The 26,962-nt window shown below is 43.6% G+C and overlaps 1 protein-coding gene across 3 annotated transcripts in view; it reads left to right on the plus strand.

The window, feature by feature from the left end:
- The window catches only part of LOC121578151 (metabotropic glutamate receptor 2-like), a 108,831-nt gene that overhangs the window by 80,953 nt on the left and 916 nt on the right, over positions 1-26,962 (plus strand). For 2 of the 3 annotated variants that reach the window (XM_045223780.1, XM_045223779.1), the window contains exons 3-11: positions 8,740-9,009; positions 9,181-9,360; positions 9,577-9,967; positions 11,079-11,197; positions 11,295-11,459; positions 17,885-17,998; positions 19,737-20,168; positions 20,466-20,705; positions 26,459-26,672. In XM_045223780.1, coding sequence (XP_045079715.1) covers positions 8,740-9,009; positions 9,181-9,360; positions 9,577-9,967; positions 11,079-11,197; positions 11,295-11,459; positions 17,885-17,998; positions 19,737-20,168; positions 20,466-20,705; positions 26,459-26,672 — 2,125 coding nt within the window. The remainder of the gene's footprint in view (positions 1-8,739; positions 9,010-9,180; positions 9,361-9,576; positions 9,968-11,078; positions 11,198-11,294; positions 11,460-17,884; positions 17,999-19,736; positions 20,169-20,465; positions 20,706-26,458; positions 26,673-26,962) is intronic. The other variant, XM_045223781.1, reaches the window with a different exon arrangement.

A 26,962-nucleotide genomic window follows, 5' to 3' on the forward strand; every position in this document is an offset into this window, starting at 1 on the left:
CTTGCGGGCGCTGCAGGATTTCAGTCCTTCACGGCGTTGATTGCTTCTCTGGACAGGTGTCTTTTATACAGGTAACAAGCTGAGATTAGGAGCACTCCCTTTAAGAGTGTGCTCTTAATCTCAGCTTGTTTACCTGTATAAAAGACACCTGGGAGCCAGAAATCTTTCTGATTGAGAGGGGGTCAAATACTTATTTCCCTCATTAAAATGCAAATCAATTTATAACATTTTTGACATGCGTTTTTCTGAATTTTGTTGTTGTTATTCTGTCTCTCACTGTTCAAATAAACCTACCATTAAAATTATAGACTGATCATTTATTTGTCAGTGGGCAAACGTACAAAATCAGCAGGGGATCAAATACTTTTTTCCCTCACTGTATATGGGTGTATATATGGATGTATTGAAGAATGCATAGATGGATGTATATATGGATGTATAGATGCATCCTTTCCATTGTCTTCTTTACGTATAGGGATACAGAAACCTTAACTGAAACTGTAGTCTTCTTTGTATATGGCATCATGCCTGTACCTATAATCTCTCGTGGACAGAGCTACGTAAACATAACTGGTACCATAGAATATGTTGGGAAGGAATGGGATGTGTGGGATAACGAGCAGCAGTAGTTCCGGGGTTTGGGTTTTTTGTCACAGGTTATTTGAACAAATCACAATTTTGCAGGTGTTAGCATCTTTCGAATTTCGGAAGGGGAGGGGAAAACTCCACATTCCGGATTCCGGTTCCGCTCCTCATTCTAGCATCTCTTCATCTCTTCTCTTAACAGGTATGGTGTCACGATCGTTGACTGAAGACAAGGACCAAGGCACAGCGTGATAAGCGTACATACTTTTATTTAACGTACTGAACGACAAAAACAACAAACAAACGATACGTGAAGTCCTGAGGTTATAACACAACAAACCTTTACGGATCAAGATCCCACAAAGACTAGTGCAAAACAGGCTGCCTTAGTATGGTCCCCAATCAGAGACAACGAGCTACAGCTGCCTCTGATTGGGAACCACCCTGGCCAACATAGATCAAACGATCTAGAACAAAAACATAGAAAAACTAAACATAGCAAATCCACACCCTGGCTCAACATTTAAGAGTCCCCAGAGCCAGGGCGTGACATATGGACACAGAACTTAATCGAACAGCTGACCAATTACGTGAGACTTTAGTTCTGGGTTAACAAGGATTACTGTACCTATAACTGGAACTTCTAGCTCTCAAACAGTCTCAGGTGAATTCTGTCTATGTAGTCTCATGTATGTATAGGGAAGCAATTTATAACTCAAACTCTCAACCCTTAAAGGACTGCAATGTCAATGATGGATTTATAAGCTGCAAAGACTCACATTCTATCAGTTAAGCTTAAAAGCTAACCAGGGAGTTTGTTAGTAATTATATTTTGAATCCAATTAGTTGGTTTTTTAAACATATATTTGCTGCAACACATATTTTCATATCAATATTTTATATCTGAAATAACTGGAGGTTGCCAGAGGTGTGATGATGGAACACTCTTACATGAACAAATACAGTATGTAACACCCTTTGGGCCTGGCCAGCGTTAAAGCAGCAGTAAGGGGGATGCTATTCACTCAGCTAGCATTTTAAACTCTCTGTCTCAATACTACAGTCTATCCTGATCATATTAGAGTTTAAGTACAAATTGAATAAAGAAACTAGGTCAATTAAAGGTTAAGTAGCTGAAAGTTTGATTTCTGCACACTAAGATTTAATTGGTAAATTGAAACCGTGATAAGGGTCTAAGGCAGCTGAGGTGTTCCTAGTTGTCCCTCGGAAAGAGACAGAAAGAGGAATAGAGAGAGAGATAAAGAGAGAGCGATAAAGAGTAAAGGAGGTACTCCTGAGTGGCGCAGTGGTCTAAGGCACTGCATCGCAGTGCTAACTGTGCCACTAGATCCTGGTTCGAATCCAGGTTCTGTCGCAGCCGGCCGCGACCGGGAGACTCATGGGCGGCGCACAATTGGCCCAGCGTCGTCCAGGGTAGGGGAGGGAATGGCCGGCAGGGATGTAGCTCCGTTGATAGAGCATGGCGTTTGCAACGCCAGGGTTGTGGGTTCGATTCCCACGGGGGGCCAGTATAAAAAAAATATGTATTCACTAACTGTAAGTCGCTCTGGATAAGAGCGTCTGCTAAGTGACGTAAATGTAAAAATGAGAAAGGGAGAGTAAAGTGAGTACAGAAAGGCATACACAGACAGTTACTGTCACACACTCCAGTGGTATCCTGATCCCTTTTTCAGTTTCTGCTGGTGACAGCTAACTGACACTTCACTGTCTGTCTGAGAGTGGTGGAGGATGTGAGACCCATGCATGTGTGACTACCTGCCTCAGTGTAGTCGGATACATACAGTGGAATAATGTATAAAAATGTCAGATAATGAGAGCTGTCGATGTCATTGTCGGTCCATGCTGCCTTGTACTCTCTTGTGCTTAAAACGGTTGCAAAGACAGGGAACCAATCCAACTAACTATAATGAATGTTTGCTACTGTATCTAATGTATTGATAGAAATTGCCAATGAATACTAACATTCATTTATTCACGTTAACAAGACCTTCAAATATGTGTTTTATTTAGTGCTCTATTAATGATATGTTATAGTTTAATGCTCTCAGTGGATTCATATTTCAGTCCACCTTCTGTTCCGCGCTATATGTGTACAATAGTGTACAGAAGGAGGACATGGAATGGACTGCTGTTGTCCAGAGGGAGCATTGCACTACGCCTGCGTAAATACATAATATTTACTCAATTTCTCCTCTGGAACCAGTAGTGTGCCTGCTGTTCCCCCAGGCCTGTGGTCTACAGGATGTTTTAAATGGAACTGTCAGAGTGGGTTAAGCACAAGACTGTTCTGAGATCAGGGTTAATGTCAGTCAACTCCATCGAGGTAGGAAGAGAGCCCATCCTCTATCTTTGCCATTATCACATTGGTGACAACATGGACAGCCCAATGAAGTTTTTGTGGGAAGTGCGCCCTCTATCCAACTCTATGGTCAGTTTATAGAGAAACCCTCTAGGGAGGCACACTCCACAGAGAATGTTAGTGTTGCACTCACCATACTGACTGATCTCTGCTCTCTCCAGCTTGTCTTATGTCCATCCACTTTGATGCACTGATGTTTATTTATGCAACAGTGTCCTTGAGATGAAATACCCCAGATATATGGAGGACAAAATCTCTCAATCAGCTGTAAGCCCCCAGATGCCATCTATAGGACTGTAGGAATGTTGACTACAGTGTAGGTAGGCAATAAGCAGTACATTTATTTTGAAGCTATTGTTTTGTTTTTATTTAATTGTTTTGTTAGTCTTTTTGTTCTTTCTATTCCTGACACAAATGGGAAGACTTGTTTGTAGGAGTATACTCTGCTCATTAGCATATTATCCTCCTGAGACCCAGAAAAAAAACGTGTTTGGGGTGAAAAAAAAAAATCTACCCACATTTTTGGGGGGAATAAATATTTTGTATAATGTTTTATTGTATGTGCACTGTAGTGGAAATAAGGAATCGGTTTACAGTAAATATTAACAACTTTACAGTAGGTTAAAAAAACCAGTTAGCACATCCTGATGTTCATTACAAAAGGACATGTATTGTTGTCCAGAGGGAGCATTGCACTACACCTGTCTAAATACAGTACATAATATTTACTCAATTTCTGTCTCTCTCTCTCTCTCTCTCTCTCTCTCTCTCTCTCTCTCTCTCTCACACACACACACACTCTCATACACACACACATACACACACACACATATACACCCTCTCTCTTTACTGTATCCCCCATTTCTCCCCATATGACCCCTGTTTCTTCCCCTTCTTCTTTTAATTATGTTTTATTGTATGTGCACTGTAGTGGTCATAAGGAATCGGTTTATAGTAAATATGAACAATTTAACTTTACAGTAAATGGTTACAGTAGGTTAAAAAAAACAGTTAGCACATCCTAATGTCCACTACAAAGGACATTAAGAAGCTCTTCTAAAAAATATTACACTGCCCTGAAAACTCACTACACTATTCCTGAGATATTTACTTACTACAAGGAATTTGAATATCAAACTCACAAAAATTATAATTACACAATTACACACACTCACCTTCTTCTACGATAAAATGTGCTAATTGTGTTTGGCAGCCGTTTTGAAAAACCAGGAAGAGAAAGTTATCCAGGTCACACCCCCACACATGTGATATCATTGAAAAGCCCAGAATGTCCTCTCAAAGGTACAACAGGACTTAACATAGAGGCATGTATGGGCCTCAAAGATACAGACCAAAACCCAATGTCCATTAGAGTGGACAAAAATGAATTGCTGGGTCTCACATGAGGATATACTCTAGGCCTATCTGGTTGACGAGAGCACAATGACCACCATATCACATCACATAACCAAGCCACACATGGGCCATATGTGCTCAGAATAAGTAATCAGTTCAGAGTCAGTGTTGTATAGTCATAGAGCATCAAAAAAGCCACATACAGTGTCTTCAGAAAGTATTAATACCCCTTGACTTATTCCACATTTTGTTGTGTTACAGCCTGAATTCTAAATTGATTAAATATATTTTTTCCCTCACCAATCTACACACAATACCCACTAATCACAAAGTGAAAACATGTTTTTAGACATTTTTGTGAATTTATTGAAAATGAAATACAGAAATATGTAATTTACATAAGTATTCACACCCCTGAGTCAATACTTTGGCAGTGATTACAGCTGTGAGTCTTTCTGGGTGAGTCTCTAAGAGCTTTCCACACCTGGATTGTGCAACATTTTCCCATTATTCTTTTAAAACTTCTTCAAGCTCTGTCAAACTGGTTATTGATAGTTGATAGACAACCATTTCAGATCTTGCAATAGATTTTCAAGTAGATTTAAGTCACTGTCTTCTTGGTAAGCAATTTCAGTGTAGATTTAGCCTTGTGTTTTAGGTTATTGTCCTGCTAAAAGGTGAATTCCTCTCCCAGTGTCTGGTGGAAAGCAGACTGAACCAGGTTTTCCTCTAGGATTTTGCCTGTGCTTAGCTCCATTCGGTTTATTTTTTATCCTGAAAAACTCCCCAGTCCTTAATGATTACACGCATACCCATAACATGATGCAGCCACCACTTTGCTTGAAAATATGGTGAATGGTACTCAGTAATGTGTCGTATTGAATTTGCCCCAAACATAACACTTTGTATTCAGGACAAAAAGTGAATTGCTTTGCCACATTTTTTGTAGTTTTATGTTAGTGCATTGTTGCAAGCAGGATGCATGTTTTGGAATATTTTTATTCTGTACAGGCTTCTTTCTTTCCACTTTGTCAATTAGGTTAGTATTGTGGAGTAACTACAATGATGTTGATCCAGCCTCAGTTTTCTCTTATCACAGCCATTAAACTCTGTAACTGTTTTAAAGTCACCATTGGCCTCATGGTGAAATCCCTGAGTGGTTGCCCTCCTCTCCCTCAACTGAGTTAGGAAGGGTGCCTGTATCTTTGTAGTGGCTGGGTATATTGATACACCACCCAAAGTGTATTAATAACTTCACTATGCTCAAAGGGATAAAAAAAAAGTTACCCATCGACCAATAGGTGCCCTTCTTTTGCGAGACATTGAAAGACCTTTGTGGTTGAATCTGTGTTTAAAATTCACTACTCGACTGAGGGACCTTACAGATAATATCTATGTATGGAGTACAGAGATGAGATAGTCACTCAAAAACCATGTTGAACACTATTATTGCACACAGAGTGAGTCCATGAAACGTATTATGTGACTTGTTAAGCAAATGTTTACTCCTGAACTTATTTAGACTTGCCATAACAAAGGGTGGAATACTTATTGACTGAAGACATTTTGACTTTTCATTTGTAATTAATTTGTGTGAAAATAAAAAATTTGAAAAACATAATTCCACTTTGACATTATGGGTATTGTGTGTAGGCCAGTGACAGAATAACTCAATTGAATCCATTTTAAATTCATGCTGTAACACAACAACATGTGCTCAGTACGTGCTCAGAAGAACATACAGCTGAAGCACGGCATGGGGTGTCTCACAACACATGCTACACAGAGTATTATACAGTATAGTGTAGGCTATTCTTCACAGAATGCAAAACATTGTGGGTGTATTAATGATGTGCAAGAAGTATCAAATACTGGATTAATTTCCTCATATAAAGATAGATATCAGTCTCATAATATTCTTATGTACTGGCCGAAAAACTATAGGGATGCTGGCCACTACTTAGTAAACGAAAAAGTTAGAAAAATGAATCTTGGGGCTTCCTTTTCCCATCAAGTCACTATTATATTGTCATGTGTTGTGAAGGGAAGGCTGGTGAAATAATGAACATCTGAAAGTGGATTAGTGTGAAAGAGAGAGGAGGAGTTAAATGAGCTCCATGGGAATGGTAGGGCTGTAGAAGCCCCAAGGCATCCTGATGTGCTAGAGGGAGAAGGTGATCGTTACAGTGGTGTTACAAGAACACACATGGGCATACACACACACAAATGCTTGAGCGCGCACACACACACACACGTTTGTTTTACTATCTTTGTGGGGACCAAACAATTGATTCCCATTCAAAATCCTATTTCCCTAGCCCCTAAACCTAACCCTAAATTTAACACCAAACCCCTAACCCTAAACCTAACCCTAACTCCTAACCCCTAACCCTAACCCTAAACCTAACCCATAAGCCTAAAATAGCCATTTTCCTTGTGGGGACCGGTGAAATGTTTTACTTGGGAGGACTTCTGGACCCCACAAGGATAGTAAAACTAAAAAGACACAAACACACACGCACACTAATCGATGTTGACTATTCATTCAACATGTTCTGCTTTCCACAGAGGTACAATATAATACGGTTCCATTCAATGATGTGATTAGGCCTATGTCCCTCTCAGCAACATCCGCTTTCAATAGCTCCCACATGGTAGATCAATAGATGATGTCTGAGTTATTTGGGGCATAATAATCTTATGGTGTCGAAATATCAACGGTAGATTCCAAAACACACACACACACACCTCAGTCTGCCTGTCTGGCGGCGTTAGTGAGTCTGGCCTGGACTAGACAGCTTTAAGCTGCTGGGTAAAACAAGCGTCTAAAGTTCTTATCTCAAAGTACTGGTTGTTATCACATAATTTAACAGATATGGTTGTTATCCATTTCTTCCATCTGTATTGGGATGGGTGGCTCTTGCTGCAGGTAATGTGGATAACTGACATTGTAGACAGGGTTGGCGATAGTGTTAGATTGTGTGAGACGTGAAAGGGGCATTGGCTGGTGACTTCTCTCTATCTACAATGTCAAACTGATAGACAAAAATTGAAGTTTTAGAGTCAATTCTACGCATTTTGCCATGGGCCCTAGCGGTCGCTTATGTTGCTTATACCTGGAACCGGCCCTGTAGACAGCAGAAGCTTTTCTAAAGAGAATCCACCGAGGTACAGAGATACAGTAGAGATATACATTTTTGGACTGGTGATGCAGAGATATAGAGATAGACAGTTTTGGACAGCAGAAGATTTTCTTAAGAGGGTCCTCTGAGGTGTAGAGATATTAAAGATATCTGCTAGGCTGCTAACCCAAATGGCACTGTAGTAACTAAATAATGATGCTATTTATGCTGTGAGAACAAGGAATCCGCTGACACTGTACTTTGATTTCAGCGTCAATTTACAGACTTCTGCAGACATCTGAAGAACAACGGCCCAATCTCTTAATATGTTGTTACTCTCCGTCCTTTGTTTCAATCATGGTATTTATATCCTATGCCCTATGTAACATAATATGGGTGTTTTCCCATAAACCAATCCCAGGAGGCCACCTAACAGACTTCCTCTAACAAACCATTTGCAAACATCAACAAAGTCATAAACTGTTTAGACACTACAGCACCCTATTCCCTATATAGTGCACTACTTTTGACCAGAGCCACTATATAAGGAATAAGGTGCCATTTTGGAAGCAGCCATAGACACCTTTGGACTGGGGCTGCGGAGCTGATATCACTCCCTGATAAATTAGCTCTGAAAACAGAGAGAATGGTGTGCTGCATTTGTTTTGTTAGTTTAATTGTAAAATATGTGTGCCGGTTGAGATCACCTAACCCAAGGCGGGCACTGTGTATCATATGTATCACCTACAACCATACAGAGGCTGCAGCCATTGTCATTGTGGGAGTCATTTAAATGATAAATATGGTGATCATAGTCAATGTGAATTTCACATGAGGAAATAGCTCTCTTGCGGTGTTTTGCACATATAAGTGTAGGTGGTCAATGTCTGGGACTAGCTGACATAGTTTATACCTCTCTCTCTCTCTCTCTCTCTCTCTCTCTCTCTCTCTCTCTCTCTCTCTCTCTCTCTCTCTCTCTCTCTCTCTCTCTCTCTCTCTCTCTCCCTCCCTCCCTCTCTTTCTCTCTCTCTCTCTCTCCCTCCCTCCCTCCCTCTCTTTCTCTATCTCTCTCTCTCTCTCCCTCCCTCCCTCTCTTTCTCTCTCGCTCCCCTCCCACTCCCTCTCTCCCTACATCCCTCCCTTTCTTTCTTTCTTTCTTTCTTTCTTTCTTTCTTTCTTTCTTTCTTTCTTTCTTTCTTTCTTTCTTTCTTTCTTTCTTTCTTTCTTTCTTTCTTTCTTTCCCTCCCTCCCTCCCTCGCTCCCTCCCTCTCCCTCTCTACCTCCTTCCCTCTGCAGGTGGCCAACCTCCTCCGCCTCTTCCAGATCCCTCAGATCAGCTATGCCTCCACCAGCGCCAAGCTCAGTGACAAGTCTCGCTACGACTACTTCGCCCGCACCGTGCCACCTGATTTCTACCAGGCCAAGGCCATCGCCGAGATCCTGCGCTACTTCAACTGGACCTACGTGTCCACCGTGGCATCTGAGGGAGACTACGGCGAGACGGGCATCGATGCCTTCCAGCAGGAGGCCCGCGCCCGCCAGATCTGCATCGCCACCTCGGCTAAGGTCTGCCGGTTGTTGTTTGTTTGTTTGGTTATTGTTGTTGTTGTTGTTGTTGTTGTTGTTGTTGCCCCTGTCACAGCTAAATAATTAATATAGTGTAAATGATTCAGTAGTGTCTTATTGTAACATGCAATGATTATAAGCTGGTGCATAATTAATTTGGTGGTCAAACAGGTGAGCCGCTCGATGAACCGGTTCAGCTATGACCAGGTGATCCGCTCGCTGCAGCAGAAGTCCAACGCCAAGGTGGTCATCCTGTTCACACGCAGTGAGGATGCCAGGGAGCTGCTGGTGGCCGCCGCCCGCATGAACAGCACCTTCACCTGGGTGGCCAGTGATGGCTGGGGGGCGCAGGTAGGGTCTGGGAGTCCATTCAAAAATAGTTGATACCCGATTCACTGACAATTAAGGAACCAATTCCTGTATAATAATCGATTCCCGTCATTTTACTGCTGTTTTCGTTAAAATGTCATGTTTTGTGATTGTGATTTTTGGTAACTGCACATGTAAGTTAAGTAAGAAATGTTATATTTTCATTCCAATTAGTGATAAAATGTGGATGATTTTCAGGAGAGCGTGGTGAGGGGAAGCGAGATGGCAGCCGAGGGGGCCTTCACCATCGAGCTGGCCTCCTACCCCATCCGGGAGTTTGCAGACTACTTCACCAAGCTGAACCCCTACACCAACACACGGAACCCCTGGTTCAGAGAATTCTGGGAGCACCGCTTCGACTGCAGTCTCACAGAGCCTGGTTGTAGTGAACACAGTCTGCGGGATGGCAAGTTTGAGCAGGAGTCCAAGATCATGTTTGTAGTGAACGCGGTGTATGCCATGGCTCATGCCCTGCATAATATGAGGCAGGCGGTGTGCCCACCCAATGCCACCAAGATTTGTGATGCCATGAAGCCAGGCACTGGGAAGAGGTTCTATAGAGACTTCATCCTCAAGGCCAAGTTTGATGGTGAGTGAAGCAGTCTTAACAATAGAAATAGAACTCCCAGAAGGGGCCATCCCCATTCTAGTAAATGTTCCATGATGTGTGGGCCGGCAGCCATATCGAGTGCACCCAATTCTGTGGGTAATCTAATTCAATTGCTATGGCCTTAACAGCCATATAAGGTCAGGTGACTTGATTACTGGCTATATCACAATGTTAGCCTATACTTCGTTCACCACACAGGTTTAGATATACAATAGAATGAAACTGTATCTTTGCCACTCATAATTTACATTTTAGTCATTTAGCAGATGCTCTTATCCAGAGCAATATACAGGTAGTGAGTGCATACATTTTCATACTGGCCCCCCGTGGGAAACGAACCCACAACCCTGGCGTTGCAAGCGCCATGCTCTACCAACTGAGCTACAGGGGACCTGTCTATGAAATGTTCTATTCTTACATTTCTTATTTTCCATGTAATAACACACAGAACGTAAACGCTCTGCAAGCAGCTCAGAATCACATAGTAATCATATTATTCCCCTGAGCTTCTCCTAGAATGATGTCTAAATATAATTGAGTATTAAATGTTTTATTTAATCATGAATATTGGCAAATTGGGGCAATTTGAAACAAATGCTAATATGGATTGAGCGTGAGATTGGTTTCTCAGTTTATGTTATGTCCCTGTGGAGTTGAGAAAGGTTTGGTGATGATTCAATTTGCAGTGATAAAACATAAATTAAACATCTATGGGATCATCAGTAAAAGATAGGGACTGAGTAAGATGCTTAGCAAGCAGCCTGTAGTATTTTAAGAACATGCCTCAAGAAGGGATGTTTGCATTAAAGGAATTAAAGATAAAACATTTACATAACATCTAAGTTTGTGAGAAAATTGTTTTACTAGAGACTCATATTAAAACTCAATATCTAACTAAAGGGGAGTGTTTTTCTTTCCTCTTAAATGTCATCATTTATATATTTCTGTTTCTCCTCATCTGAAACCCTGAAGAAGGCATCACACCCTATAATAATAATAATAATAATACAGAAGCATTTCTGAAATGTATTTCCATTGTCTTCAAAGACAAGATTTGCTGAATATTCTCCTCTCTCCTGTTTCCCCTCAGCTCCCTTCAGACCTGCGGACACGGAGAACATGGTGCGTTTCGATGCCTACGGAGACAGTCTGGGCCGGTACAACATCTTCCACTACCACAAAGAGGACAATAAATATGTGTACAGGAAGGTATGTGGGGGGGGTTGGGAAAAAGGCAGTAGACACATTTATTTTTTAACCAAATGGATAATAAAGTATCTCTCCACTCCTGTCCTGTTTTCTAAAGGTGGGCTACTGGGCCCAGGGCCTCATCCTAAACACCAGCCAGGTGCCATGGAGGGGCCCGGGCGAGGGGCCCCCCACCTCCCAGTGCAGCGACCCCTGTAGGAAGAACGAGGTGAAGAGCATGCAGCCTGGAGACGTGTGCTGCTGGATCTGCATCCCCTGCCAGGTAATACATCCACAAGCAAGGAGAGATGAATGTAAGAGATTATTTTTAAAAAATCATTGTATAGTTTATCTTCCATTAGTCATCAGCTCACTTTGAGGGTGTGTTCCGCCCGGCGCCATTCATTTCTGCGAGTTGAAAATACACTACATTCTTTTTTGAAGTTTAGGGTTAGGATAGGGCTGTTGCAATGACCGTATTACTGCCACACTGGCAGTGATGAGTCATGACTGCAGTAAAATTCCATGTGATCTCTTTTTATGCACTCTGGACATGCTTTGGTACTACCCAACTTGCTAACTACCATCAGGTCTTAATGGCCTGGTACTCAGGGCTCTATTGTCCCTCTAACCACTCTGATATCAATGCAAATGCAATCAAAAATCACATCAAACACTTATCATGAAAACATACTTTCAAAACTCACCGCACTGTGATGATCAATTTGAAGAAAGAAGTTCAACAGCAGGTTGGTGTAAAAAAGGTTTTTGTGGATGTTGTTTCAAAGCCTAACACAACGAAATGGACAGCCTTTCTAAGGTGATGATTAATTCAAAACACCAATATGTGTATTAGAGTATATGCAAATGCATAGGATTATGAGCCCAATACTTTAAAAAAAAATACTGAATTAAAATTATGATTGTGCCATTATACAATGCATTGCCTACCGATATTACACATGGCAGAAAAACATGAAACAAAACTGATTTAAGATGTCCTTGGTACATAATTGGTCTAGCCTTTGAGTGTGGACTGTATTATTGTTCATACTGGATGGACTTGTTACCTTATGCTACACACCAAAATGTCTATCACGAGTCTGGGAGAGAACATATAGCCCTAGGAGATGCTGTTGGTTCATTGATTGTGCAAGGCGGCTTACATTTAGCCTACAATTAGTGCATTTGTGTTTAATTTTGAATAGCTTAGTAATAGGGGATTTTTTATATTTTCATAATTAATTGAGTGACACAATACCTTCAGTTATACAGAATATCTCACCACCATGCATTTCCATCTTCTCCTCTCTCCTTTATTCCTTTGTCGAGCATGCAGACGGGCTGTCAACAGTTTAGTGAAATATGTTTTGTTGCGAAAACGTGTTACTATTGATGTTCCTGAACAGATTTCACTTGGTTTCCCAAATTAAGCACTGGGTAGCTGCAGTAACAAGGTTGGAGAGCCCATGGCATACAGAGTTTGGGCGGAATATCGCCTGTCGGGCAGCGAGAGCATGCTCCTCAAACAGTGGTTGATGCGTGGAGTGAAATAAGTGTTCTTATATTTATTTCTCAGCTGCTCATATTAAGCACAGCTCCGTTATAAAACCGAAGTAACCTACAAAACAGACCGGCGGGAAAGCGCGGCCTCCATTCGCTATCTGAGTGAATATTACATGTATTTTTCCTCCTGCCCCTGTTCCTGCCCATTTGATAATGGGCCATTCTAAATCGAAACTAGTTTTACATATTAGTAAAGACAAGATTAAATTGAGAATAGTCTGACTGGTGAAAGAAAATATTACATTTACATTTACATTTACGTCATTTAGCAGACGCTCTTATCCAGAGCGACTTACAAATTGGTGCATTCACCATATAGCCAGTGGGATAACCACTTTACTTTTTTATTTTTATTTTTTGGGGGGGGGTAGAAGGATTACTTTATCCTATCCCAGGTATTCCTTAAAGAGGTGGGGTTTCAAATGTCTCCGGAAGGTGGTGAGTGACTCCGCTGTCCTGGCGTCGTGAGGGAGCTTGTTCCACCATTGGGGTGCCAGAGCAGCGAACAGTTTTGACTGGGCTGAGCGGGAACTATGCTTCCGCAGAGGAAGGGGAGCCAGCAGGCCAGAGGTGGATGAACGCAATGCCCTCGTTTGGGTGTAGGGACTGATCAGAGCCTGAAGGTACGGAGGTGCCGTTCCCCTCACTGCTCCATAGGCAAGCACCATGGTATTGTAACGGATGCGAGCTTCAACTGGAAGCCAGTGGAGTGTGCGGAGGAGGGGGGTGACGTGAGAGAACTTGGGAAGGTTGAACACCAGACGGGCTGCGGCATTCTGGATGAGTTGTAGGGGTTTAATGGCACAGGCAAGGAGCCCAGCCAACAGCGAGTTGCAGTAATCCAGACGGGAGATGACAAGTGCCTGGATTAGGACCTGTGCCGCTTCCTGTGTAAGGCAGGGTCGTGCTCTCCGAATGTTGTAGAGCATGAACCTGCAGGATCGGGTCACCGCCTTGATGTTAGCGGAGAACGACAGGGTGTTGTCCAGGGTCACGCCAAGGCTCTTCGCACTCTGGGAGGAGGACACAACGGAGTTGTCAACCGTGATGGCGAGATCATGGAACGGGCAGTCCTTCCCCGGGAGGAAGAGCAGCTCCGTCTTGCCAGGGTTCAGCTTGAGGTGGTGATCCGTCATCCATACTGATATGTCTGCCAGACATGCAGAGATGCGATTCGCCACCTGGTTATCAGAAGGGGGAAAGGAGAAGATTAGTTGTGTATCGTCAGCGTAGCAATGATAGGAGAGGCCATGTGAGGATATGACAGAGCCAAGTGACTTGGTGTATAGGGAGAAAAGGAGAGGGCCTAGAACTGAGCCCTGGGGGACACCAGTGGTGAGAGCACGTGGTGCGGAGACAGCTTCTCGCCACGCCACTTGGTAGGAGCGACCGGTCAGGTAGGACGCAATCCAGGAGTGAGCCGCGCCGGAGATGCCCAGCTCGGAGAGGGTGGAGAGGAGGATCTGATGGTTCACAGTATCAAAGGCAGCAGACAGGTCTAGAAGGACAAGAGCAGAGGAGAGAGAGTTAGCTTTAGCAGTGCGGAGAGCCTCCGTGACACAGAGAAGATTAGTCTCAGTTGAATGACCAGTCCTGAAACCTGACTGGTTTGGATCAAGAAGGTCATTCTGAGAGAGATAGCAAGAGAGTTGGCTAAAGACGGCACGCTCAATAGTTTTGGAAAGAAAAGAAAGAAGGGATACTGGTCTGTAGTTGTTGACATCAGTGGGATCGAGTGTTGGTTTTTTGAGAAGGGGTGCAACTCTCGCTCTCTTGAAGACGGAAGGGACATAGCCAGCGGTCAAGGATGAGTTGATCAGCGAGGTGAGGTAGGGGAGAAGGTCACCGGAGATGGTCTGGAGAAGAGAGGAGGGGATGGGGTCAAGCGGGCAGGTTGTTGGGCGGCCTGCAGTCACTAGTAGCAAGATTTTTATCTGGAGAGAGAGGGGAGAAAGAAGTCAAAGCATAGGGTAGGGCTGTGTGAGCAGGACCAGCAGTGTCATTAGACTTAACAAACGAGGATCGGATGTCGTCAACCTTCTTTTCAAAGTGGTTGACGAAGTCATCCACAGAGAGGGAGGAGGGGGGAGGATTCAGCAGTGAGGAGAATGTGGCAAAGAGCTTCCTAGGGTTAGAGGCAGATGCTTGGAATTTAGAGTGGTAGAAAGTGGCCTTAGCAGCAGAAACAGATGAAGAAAATGTAGAGAGGAGGGAGGAAAAGATGCCAGGTCGGCAGGGAGTTTAGTTTTCTTCCATTTCCGCTCAGCTGCCCGGAGCTCTGTTCTGTGAGCTCGCAATGAGTCATCAAGCCACGGAGCTGGAGGGGAGGACCGAGCCGGCCGGGAGGATAGGGGACACAGGGAGTCAAAGGATGCAGAAAGGGAGGAGAGGAGGGTTGAGGGAGGCAGAATCAGGAGATTGGAGGGAGAAGGATTGAGCAGAGGGAAGAGATGATAGGATGGAAGAGGAGAGAGTAGTGGGAGAGAGAGAGCGAAGGTTGCGGTGGCGCGTTACCATCTGTGTAGGGGCAGAGTGAGTAGTGTTGGAGGAGAGCGAGAGAGAAAAGGATACAAAGTAGTGGTCGGAGACATGGAGGGGAGTTGCAGTGAGATTAGTAGAAGAGCAACATCTAGTAAAGATGAAGTCAACCGTATTGCCTGCCTTGTGAGTAGGGGGGGACGGTGAGAGGGTGAGGTCAAAAGAGGAGAGGAGTGGAAAGAAGGAGGCAGAGAGAAATGAGTCAAATGTAGACGTAGGGAGGTTGAAATCCCCCAAAACTGTGAAGGGTGAGCCATCCTCAGGAAAGGAACTTATTAAGGCGTCAAGCTCATTGATGAACTCTCCAAGGGAACCTGGAGGGCGATAGATGACAAGGATATTAAGCTTAAATGGGCTAGTGACTGTGACAGCGTGGAATTCAAATGAGGAGATAGACAGATGGGTTAGGGGAAAAATTGAGAATGACCACTTGGGAGAGATGAGGATTCCTGTGCCACCACCCCTCTGACCAGATGCTCTCGGGGTATGCGAGAACACATGGTCAGACGAGGAGAGAGCAGTATGAGTAGCATTGTTTTCAGTGGTAATCCATGTTTCCGTCAGCGCCAGGAAGTCGAGGGACTGGAGGGTAGCATAGGCTGGGATGAAGTCAGCCTTGTTGGCAGCAGAACGGCAGTTCCAGAGGCTGCCTGAGACCTGGAACTCCAGGTGTGTGGTGCGTGCAGGGACCACCAGGTTAGAGAGGCAGCAGCCACGCGGTGTGAGGCGTTTGTGTAGCCTGTGCGGAGAGGAGAGAACAGGGATAGGCAGAGGCATAGTTGACAGGCTGTAGCAGATGGCTACAATAATGCAGAGGAGATCGGAATGAAATTAACTAAACATCTGGGAAAGGAGAGAGCAAGGCCTCCCTCACCAAAAAAATATAACTCTCCCAACTTCCACCTCAGAAACTATAATTGTTTCACTGAACCACCTGAATAAAACTCTCCCAACTTCCACTTTAGAAATTAGAATTGTTGTAAACTACAGCGGTTCAATGTTTCAAGGACTAGACTCAACTTACTTTATTCAGCTAGCTAACTATGACGCCATAGCTAACTAGCATGCTAGCATCCAATAACACACAGTTTAGCACCAATACTTGGTTACAACAAACTACCAATAGTGTGTTATCACACTAAACAGATAATTTGTGTCCGTGTCTAGTTCTTTCATAACGCAGCAATGATTAAACGTTGGCTAGCTAGCACAAATATATTTTATTTAGCTACTACAGTACAGCTAGCTGGTAGTGTTGGCTAGCTAGCAATGGCTGCTGTGTTGACTTTGTTTGAAAAACGGCGTCGCTGCGAACGAATGTAGCTGGCTAAAAGGATATTGTATTTAGTTGCTACCGTTGCTAATAGCTACTAGCCAGCTAGTCCAGGAGGTGAGTTAGCTAGCTAGCTTCGTGCTACACCCGGCACCGCCGAATACAAAAGTAACCTACAATAACTACATACAACAACTACCCACAACAGCCCACGATGCCTACCTATAATACCTAATAATATACAGCCCACGATGCCTACCTATAATATCTAACTACAATCTAAATACATAGTTTAAGCCTTACTCGACAAAGCCCAAGCTATGTATAAAGCCAAACTTACCCAACGCCAGCTATCTGGGTGGCAGACTGCAATCAGTAGCTGTAATTAAGTACAGCAGCTACCAACCACCTAACGTTAATGCCTCGGATAATGAGGTTAGAAAAACAGCTGAATGGTAGGCAGCTAGCTGGCTCAATTACAGGTACTCTTAAGCGTGAAATAACATTGGAAACAACTAACCACAGTTGCTAAAAGTTACCAGTAGCTACCCGCTAGCTAGCTAGCTTTGTTGGTCCAAGTAGTGGGTTAGCTAGCACTCGTGCTTCGCCGGGGTCCGCCGAATACAATACTTACCTACAATAATTACCTACAATAACCTACAATAACCTACAATAACTACCTAAGTAAACTACCTATAATACCTGACTACAATACCTACCTACAATCTAAATACATGGTTTAAGCTTTACTCAACATCATATAAGAAGCCAAGCTTACCTCCTGCTAGAGAAAACACAACCTCTCCCGACCACCGACCACCGACATCATATTATCACTTGATGAGAGAACAGCTGTGCAGCCTGAGGCAAGGAACAGAGCGCAAGCTTTTTTGCTACTTTCTCAAATCATCAATAACCTATAGTAGCACAATGCAGCCCATATATGACATTCTAAGGTTTGTATCATTCACAACTAAAGTTGACAAATAACTATAAATCTAGCATATAGGACCTGTGCACTCGCTCCTTTCTATTTCATTCAGCTGTTCAATGGTATTCTTCTTTCTATAAAATCAGATTTTAAAAATAATGGCACCGGACTTCTACGCATATCTTGTCTGCTAAATGAACAAGCCTACAGCCTATAGCATGGAGCCTAGCCAGATAACATAGGCCTACAGTAGACCTACTCATTTTCTGTTCTTCTGAAATACATTTTCTTCATATCATAATGTTTCTTTAGTTGAAATATTGTTGATAGTTAGTTTAACAACTACTGAACAGCTACAAACCATATATTTGGGACTATACACTTCCTTTCCCCCTGCCAGCCCTACCAGTACCTGCTGGATGAGTTCACCTGTGCAGACTGCAGCTTCGGCCAGTGGCCCCAGGCCAACCTGACAGGCTGTTTCGACCTGCCAGAGGAGTACATCCGCTGGGAGGTACTGTCACTGTTTTCCCTCTCCCTTATTTTTCTCAAATTTTCTTCCCTTTAAAAAAAAATATTACAGTGGGGGGAAAAATTATTTAGTCAGCCACCAATTGTGCAAGTTCTCCCACTTAAAAAGATGAGTGAGGCCTGTAATTTTCATCATAGGTACACGTCAACTATGACAGACAAATTGAGGAAAAAAAATCCAGAAAATCACATTGTAGGATTTTTAATGAATTTATTTGCAAATTATGGTGGAAAATAAGTATTTGGTCACCTACAAACAAGCAAGATTTCTGGCTCTCACAGACCTGTAACTTCTTCTTTAAGAGGCTCCTCTGTCCTCCACTCGTTACCTGTATTAATGGCACCTGTTTGAACTTGTTATCAGTATAAAAGACACCTGTCCACAACCTCAAACAGTCACACTCCAAACTCCACTATGGCCAAGACCAAAGAGCTGTCAAAGGACACCAGAAACAAAATTGTAGTCCTGCACCAGGCTGGAAAGACTGAATCTGCAATAGGTAAGCAGCTTGGTTTGAAGAAATCAACTGTGGGAGCAATTATTAGGAAATGGAAGACATACAAGACCACTGATAATCTCCCTCGATCTGGGGCTCCACACAAGATCTCACCCCGTGGGGTCAAAATGATCACAAGAACGGTGAGCAAAAATCCCAGAACCACACGGGGGGACCTAGTGAATGACCTGCAGAGAGCTGGGACCAAAGTAACAAAGCCTACCATCAGTAACACACTACGCCGCCAGGGACTCAAATCCTGCAGTGCCAGACGTGTCCCCCTGCTTAAGCCAGTACATGTCCAGGCCCGTCTGAAGTTTGCTAGAGTGCATTTGGATGATCCAGAAGAGGATTGGGAGAATGTCATATGGTCAGATGAAACCAAAATCGAACTTTTTGGTAAAAACTCAACTCGTCGTGTTTGGAGGACAAAGAATGCTGAGTTGCATCCAAAGAACACCATACATACTGTGAAGCATGGGGGGTGGAAACATCATGCTTTGGGGCTGTTTTTCTGCAAAGGGACCAGGACGACTGATCCGTGTAAAGGAAAGAATGAATGGGGCCATGTATCGTGAGATTTTGAGTGAAAACCTCCTTCCATCAGCAAGGGCATTGAAGATGAAACGTGGCTGGGTCTTTCAGCATGACAATGATCCCAAACACACCGCCCGGGCAATGAAGGAGTGGCTTCGTAAGAAGCATTTCAAGGTCCTGGAGTGGCCTAGCCAGTCTCCAGATCTCAACCCCATAGAAAATCTTTGGAGGGAGTTGAAAGTCTGTGTTGCACAGCGACAGCCCCAAAACATCACTGCTCTAGAGGAGATCTGCATGGAGGAATGGGCCAAAATACCAGCAACAGTGTGTGAAAACCTTGTGAAGACTTACAGAAAACGTTTGACCTTTGTCATTGCCAACAAAGGGTATATAACAAAGTATTGAGAAACTTTTGTTATTGACCAAATACTTATTTTCCACCATAATTTGCAAATAAATTCATATAAAATCCTACAATATGATTTTCTGGATTTTTTTTCTTCTCATTTTGTCTGTCATATTTGATGTGTACCTATGATGAAAATTACAGGCCTCTCTCATCTTTTTAAGTGGGAGAACTTGCACAATTGGTGGCTGACTAAATACTTTTTTTCCCCACTGTATGTGAAGTGTTTTGCGACTTTCACATGTGAAATAACACTTTAAATAAACCTTGATTTGATTTAGGATGCCTGGGCCATTGGGCCGGTCACCATCTCCTGCCTGGGCATGTTGTGTACCCTCTCCGTGGTGGGCCTGTTCTTCAAACATAATGACACCCCAGTGGTCAAAGCCAGCGGCCGGGAGCTGTCCTATATCCTCCTACTCGGGGTCCTGATGTGCTACAGCATGACCTTCATCTACATTGCCAAGCCCTCGACGGCCGTGTGTACCCTACGTCGACTCGGCCTGGGTACCTCCTTCGCTGTGTGCTACTCGGCGCTCCTCACCAAGACCAACCGCATCGCGCGGATCTTCAGCGGGGTGAAGGACGGGGCCACACGGCCACGGTTCATCAGCCCGGCCTCCCAGGTGGCTATCTGCGGCGGGCTGATCTCCTGTCAGCTCCTGGTGGCCTTGGTCTGGCTCCTGGTGGAGATGCCTGGCGTCAGGAAGGAGGTGGGTGTAACAGAGTTGGATTCCTAATCTCACTCCCCAGCCTGAAATGTTTCCACTCACGCTGTCAAATAATTTGCTTTTCTATAGAGTAATAAGATGTTGTCAAGCAGGCAGTCATGTGTGTTTGCAAGGCAGAGGATCCCAGTGAGGGACAGAGATGGAAGCTATACTGTTAAGCAAGCACAATGACAGTGACGCCTGTCACATAAGCATAGAGATATAATACTTTTCTATATGAATATACTGTTCACTACTCAATATAGCTAATACTATTCTATTCTATTTAATTCTATGGAGGTGAGCCCCGAGAGGAGGGATATAGTCACCCTGAAGTGCAACAGTAAGGACTCCAGCATGCTGGCTGCTCTGGCCTACAACTGCATCCTCATCGTCCTCTGCACGGTCTATGCCTTCAAGACCAGGAAGTGCCCCGAGAACTTCAACGAGGCCAAGTTCATTGGGTTCACCATGTACACCACCTGTATCATCTGGCTTGCGTTCCAGCCCATCTTCTACGTAACGGCCAGCGACTACAGGGTGAGTGGGAATAATAGACTCCAATTAGGGTTGTAAGAATGCTGGTAACTTTTCCAAAAGGTCCAGGTTTTCCAGAAATCCTGGTTGGAGGTTTTCGGATTTCCTGCTTATTCCCTCCAGATTTCAGGAATCTTCTAACCAGGATTTTTGGACAACTTGGGAATTTTAGGAAAGTTACCGGAATTTATGCAACCCCAACTACAATATATTGTAATGAAACGAGGGACTAGAACGAGGTAATCGTGCTTATCAACACTAGGGTCACTACGATATGAATGACATGGTGGGTGTCTTTTCTCCCAGAACATTATTTTAAAAATCTATAAGTCCTTGAATGTGTCTTAGCGTACCAATGGATCTAGGTGACATACATACATTCCTTTTGATCATCACCTTCCTCTGTGTCTCATCAAAGGACTGTATTTCTTTTAATGTGTTGTAGAGATGCTTTAAAGACAAGAAGAAAGACACTGGAGATATCAGAGATACCCAGTCTTGATTATGTGGGCATTAAACCCCAGTCTTAATAGGCACATACAGTATGGTCACATCGACTGTGACGACAAAGACATTCTCCAAATTATTTTCCGTATCTAAAACTGCAGTATTGTCATTGCAATACCTTATATTAAGTAATTATGTTTTTCTCCCTTCTAATGTCGACAGTGAAATGTGCAGAAGATTCCACCAGGGCATTTAGATAGGAAGACTCTTGTTCCCAGTGTCCCTCTTCTAATAGGGCATTTAGATAGGAAGACTCTTGTTCCCAAAGTCCCTTTTCTAATAGGGCATTTAGATAGGAAGACTCTTGTTCCCAAAGTCCCTTTTCTAATAAGGCATTTAGATAGGAATACTTGTTTCCAGCGTCCCTCTTCTAATAGGGCATTTAGATAGGAACACAGAGTTGCAAGATTGCGACACTTCCGAGAACGCTTGCGAAACAGACCAAACAGACCAGTTTAAGAAGTCAATGAGAGAAGTGAAAAATTATTCCTTAGTTGTTAATGTTCTCGAAATCTAAAGGCACAACCTAGATTCGAGCCAATGTCTTAAGTAGTTGAATATAATACTCCAACCTTGAGAAAGTGACAAACTGACACATTTTAATTTTCATCAAAAACAACTTTAGAAATCGAAGGGCCTTTGATTTGAAGGCCTGCACATGCACAGTTCGGAGCGAGACGACTTTAAGACCCGATGACTTGTGTCTACGCATGAGCTTAGCTAGCCAACGTCGCCATGTCATCACCTACAAGTGTGATCTGAGATTTCTATTGGAGAAGCAGTTTTAGCCTATGTTCATACTGCACTGTCTTTGATAGGAAGACTCTTGTTCTCAGCATCCCTCTACTAATATGGCATTTAGATAGGAAGACAAATCTAATACTGCCGCAGCTTCGTTTCCTGTTCTCAGCTGAGATCAGTTTGAAGGAGAGAAAAGAGGAATGGGAGCTGGGCTTCTCAGGGCCTGATGTTTAGATTGTCTACGATTATTGATAGTCATCTACAGACAGGCTTAGCATTCACACTAAATAGTTCAAAACACTATATTTTTTTACTGCTAAACAAATAAACACCCAATCTACATCTCAGACTGTGCCCCTTCTCAACACCCACATGATGAGTCCTATATGACACCACACCATAGCCTAACAGGATATACTTACCTGTATACAGTGGGGAAAAAAGTATTTAGTCATCCACCAATTGTGCAAGTTCTCCCACTTAAAAAGATGAGAGAGGCCTGTAATTTTCATCATAGGTACACGTCAACTATGACAGACAAATTGAGAAAGAAAAATCCAGAAAATCACATTGTAGGATTTTTTATGAATTTATTTGCAAATTATGGTGGAAAGTAAGTATTTGGTCACCTACAAACAAGCAAGATTTCTGGCTCTCACAGACCTGTAACTTCTTCTTTAAGAGGCTCCTCTGTCCTCCACTCGTTACCTGTATTAATGGCACCTGTTTGAACTTGTTATCAGTATAAAAGACACCTGTCCACAACCTCAAACAGTCACACTCCAAACTCCACTATGGCCAAGACCAAAGAGCTGTCAAAGGACACCAGAAACAAAATTGTAGACCTGCACCAGGCTGGGAAGACTGAATCTGCAATAGGTAAGCAGCTTGGTTTGAAGAAATCAACTGTGGGAGCAATTATTAGGAAATGGAAGACATACAAGACCACTGATAATCTCCCTCGATCTGGGGCTCCACGCAAGATCTCACCCCGTGGGGTCAAGATTATCACAAGAACGGTGAGCAAAAATCCCAGAACCATACGGGGGGACCTAGTGAATGACCTGCAGAGAGCTGGGACCAAAGTAACAAAGCCTACCATCAGTAACACACTACGCCGCCAGGGACTCAAATCCTGCAGTGCCAGACGTGTCCCCCTGCTTAAGCCAGTACATGTCCAGGCCCGTCTGAAGTTTGCTAGAGTGCATTTGGATGATCCAGAAGAGGATTGGGAGAATGTCATATGGTCAGATGAAACCAAAATCGAACTTTTTGGTAAAAACTCAACTCGTTGTGTTTGGAGGACAAAGAATGCTGAGTTGCATCCAAAGAACACCATACATACTGTGAAGCATGGGGGTGGAAACATCATGCTTTGGGGCTGTTTTTCTGCAAAGGGACCAGGACGACTGATCTGTGTAAAGGAAAGAATGAATGGGGCCATGTATCGTGAGATTTTGAGTGAAAACCTCCTTCCATCAGCAAGGGCATTGAAGATGAAACGTGGCTGGGTCTTTCAGCATGACAATGATCCCAAACACACCGCCCGGGCAACGAAGGAGTGGCTTCGTAAGAAGCATTTCAAGGTCCTGGAGTGGCCTAGCCAGTCTCCAGATCTCAACCCCATAGAAAATCTTTGGAGGGGAGTTGAAAGTCCGTGTTGCCCAGCGACAGCCCCAAAACATCACTGCTCTAGAGGAGATCTGCATGGAGGAATGGGCCAAAATACCAGCAACAGTGTGTGAAAACCTTGTGAAGACTTACAGAAAACGTTTGACCTGTGTCATTGCCAACAAAGGGTATATAACAAAGTATTGAGAAACTTTTGTTATTGACCAAATACTTATTTTCCACCATAATTTGCAAATAAATTCATTACAAATCCTACAATGTGATTTTCTGGATTTTCTTTTCTCAATTTGTCTGTCATAGTTGATGTGTACCTATGATGAAAATTACAGGCCTCTCTCATCTTTTTAAGTGGGAGAACTTGCACAATTGGCGGCTGACTAAATACTTTTTTTCCCCCACTGTATATCTGTATATATGGAACTTGCTTCCATTCAGCCACAAGAGCGTTAGTGAGGTCGGGCACTGATGTTGGGCGATTAGGCCTGGCTCCCAGTCGGCGTTCCAATTCATCCCAAAGCTGTTCAATGGGGTTGAGATCAGGGCTCTGTGCAGGCCAGTCAGGTGCTTACATTTTTGTCATTTAGCAGACGCTCTTATCCAGAGCAACTTACAGTTAGTGAGTGCATACATTTTTTTTTCTCATACTGGCCCCCCGTGGGAATCAAACCCACAACCCTGGCGTTGCAAGCACCATGCTCTACCAACTGAGCTACACGGTGCTTCCACACCGATCATGACAAACCATTTCTGTATGGACCTCGCTTTGTGCATGGGGCATTGTCATGCTGCAACAGGAAAGGGCCTTCCCCAAACTGTTGCCACAAAGTTGGAAGCACAGAATCGTCTAGAATGTCATTGTATGCTGTAGCGTTAAGATTTTCCTTCACTGGAACTAAGGGGCCTAGCCCAAACCATGAAAAACAGCCCCAAACCATTATTCCTCCTCCACCAAACTTTACAGTTGGCGCTATGCATTTGGGAAGGTAGCGTTCTCCTGGCATCCGCCAAACCCAGATTCATCTGTTGGACTGCCAGATGGTCAAGCCTAAGATCACTCCAGAGAACGCGTTTCCACTGTTTAAGAGTCCAATGGCAGCGAGCTTTACACCACTCCAGCCGACACTTGGCATTGCGCATGGTGATCTTAGGCTTGTGTGCGGCTGCTCGGCCATGGAAACCCATTTCATGAAGCTCCCGACTAACAGTTCTTGTGCTGATGTTGCTTCCAGAGGCAGTTTGGAACTCACGGGCCCCGTGTAACTCAATTGGTAGAGCATGGCGCTCGCAACGCCAGGGTTGTGGGTTTGATTCCCACGGGGGGCCAGTATGAAAAATGTATGCACTAACTGTAAGTCGCTCTGGATAAGAGCGTCTACTAAATTACTAAAAATGTTTTTTTTTATGTAGTGAGTGGTGCAACCGAGGACAGACAATTTTTACGTGCTACACGCTTCAGAACTCGGCGGTCCTGTTCTGTGAGCTTGTGTGGCCTATCACTTCGCGGCTGAGCCGTTGTTGCTCCTAGACATTTCCACTTCACAATAACAGCACTTACAGTTGACTGGGGCAGCTCTAGCAGGCCAGAGATTTAACGAACTGACTTGTTGGAAAGGTGGCGTCCTATGACGGTCACTGAGCTCTTCAGTACGAGCCATTCTACTGCCAATGTTTGTTTATGGAGATTGCATGGCTGTGTGCTCGATTTTATACACCTGTCAGCAACGGGTGTGGCTGAAATAGCCGAATCCACTAATTTGAAGGGGTGTCCAAATACGTTTGGGCATGTAGTATAGCTTAAAGGCCCACATAGAGCATTCACCACCCTGTGTCAGGCCTATGAAGCCTTTGTTGCCATGTTAGCAGGATAAAGAGAGACTGTGTATAAAACGGACAGAACAGTTTAGTCTAGGGTGTATGATAACTTTGACCCAAGGCTGAATCTAGTGTAGTCTAATGCCTGTTCGGTTGGTGTTGGTGTGCCACTGTGCTCTGGGTGTACAGACAGAGGAGGGAGAGAGGAAGGGGAATACTCACATTGGCCTTGCATCATGAGGTTCCCCAGGACATCTCCTCATGATCTCTACAGTGCTTTATCCATCTACTAGCAAAAAATAAATGTCAACGCTAGCAATACCTGAGTTGAAAGAGAAACGTTTGAGAAAGGGGTGTGAAAGGAGTGAGAGACTGAACAAATGAACAGTATAATGATGTGTACATATTGAATATAGATGATTAGTGTTCATGTTGGAGCTGTGGTAGACAAAATAATTAAAATAGGAAAAGGTTTTGGCACTGCAACAGAAACCTTGACGCTTTGATCTCTGTTTGTGTGACATTAATAATACCAGCAGTTGGGCTCTGCTTCCTGCATTTTAAATATGGTTTAGATAAAACATTGCAGAGATATTCTCACATGAAAAACCAGCTGTCTTGTTCATTAAATTGTGATGAACCTGGAGTCTCCCAGATGGACATTCAATATTCCAGCCAGTGCTTCCAGCAACATTTACATTACATTTTAGTCATTTAGCAGACGCTCTTATCCAGAGCGACTTGCAATTAGTGAATTCATCTTAAGATAGCTAGGTGAGACAACAACACATCACAATCATATCAAGTACATTTTCCCTAAACAAAGCATTTATCAGCAAAGTTAGTCGGAAATAAGACATTTTTAGTTTTCCTCGCTCTCTCTCTCCTGCTTTCTCTCTGCCTTTCTCTCGCTTCTCTCTTAAAGCTCAAGGCTATTGATTTAGTCTAGTACTAGTCCTGTCAGTCTGAGTGGGTCGGTGGTGCTGGCTGGGCTGCCTCAAAATGTCCAGTGAGCCCCGTTCACTCTAACCCAACCTCCTCTCTCTCCCTCTAACCCCATACAGGTTCAGACCACCACCATGTGCATCTCTGTCAGTCTGAGTGGGTCGGTGGTGCTGGGCTGTCTCTTCGCTCCCAAGGTCCACATCATCCTATTCCAGCCCCAGAAGAACGTGACCACGCTGAGAGTGGCTGCCAACCGTTTCGGGGCCACGGTCAAATCAGCATCGGCATCTGCCCCCAGCTCTAGCTACTCTAAAGGTAGTGTCTCTATCACTGGTAAATGGGATTTTGTTTTTTGTAAACAACCATTAACATTTATTTTTGTCATCACATATAAATCGTACATCAACTAAATGTTTCAGTCGTTTTTGGTGAGCCATCAACTGAAACATACTGTAGATCTACTGCTATTTATGATTTCATTATATTGATATTTGTTCTGCACTGTTGACGGAGCTCGCAAGTAAGCATTTTGCTGCATCGTTTATACCTGTTGTAAACAGTGTGTGACGAGTATGTTGTGTTTGGCCAATCTAAAAGTAGAACACTACAAAATTCTGCCAAAA

The sequence above is a fragment of the Coregonus clupeaformis genome, chromosome 12 (genome assembly GCF_020615455.1).
Source record: "Coregonus clupeaformis isolate EN_2021a chromosome 12, ASM2061545v1, whole genome shotgun sequence".
NCBI lineage: Eukaryota > Metazoa > Chordata > Actinopteri > Salmoniformes > Salmonidae > Coregonus > Coregonus clupeaformis.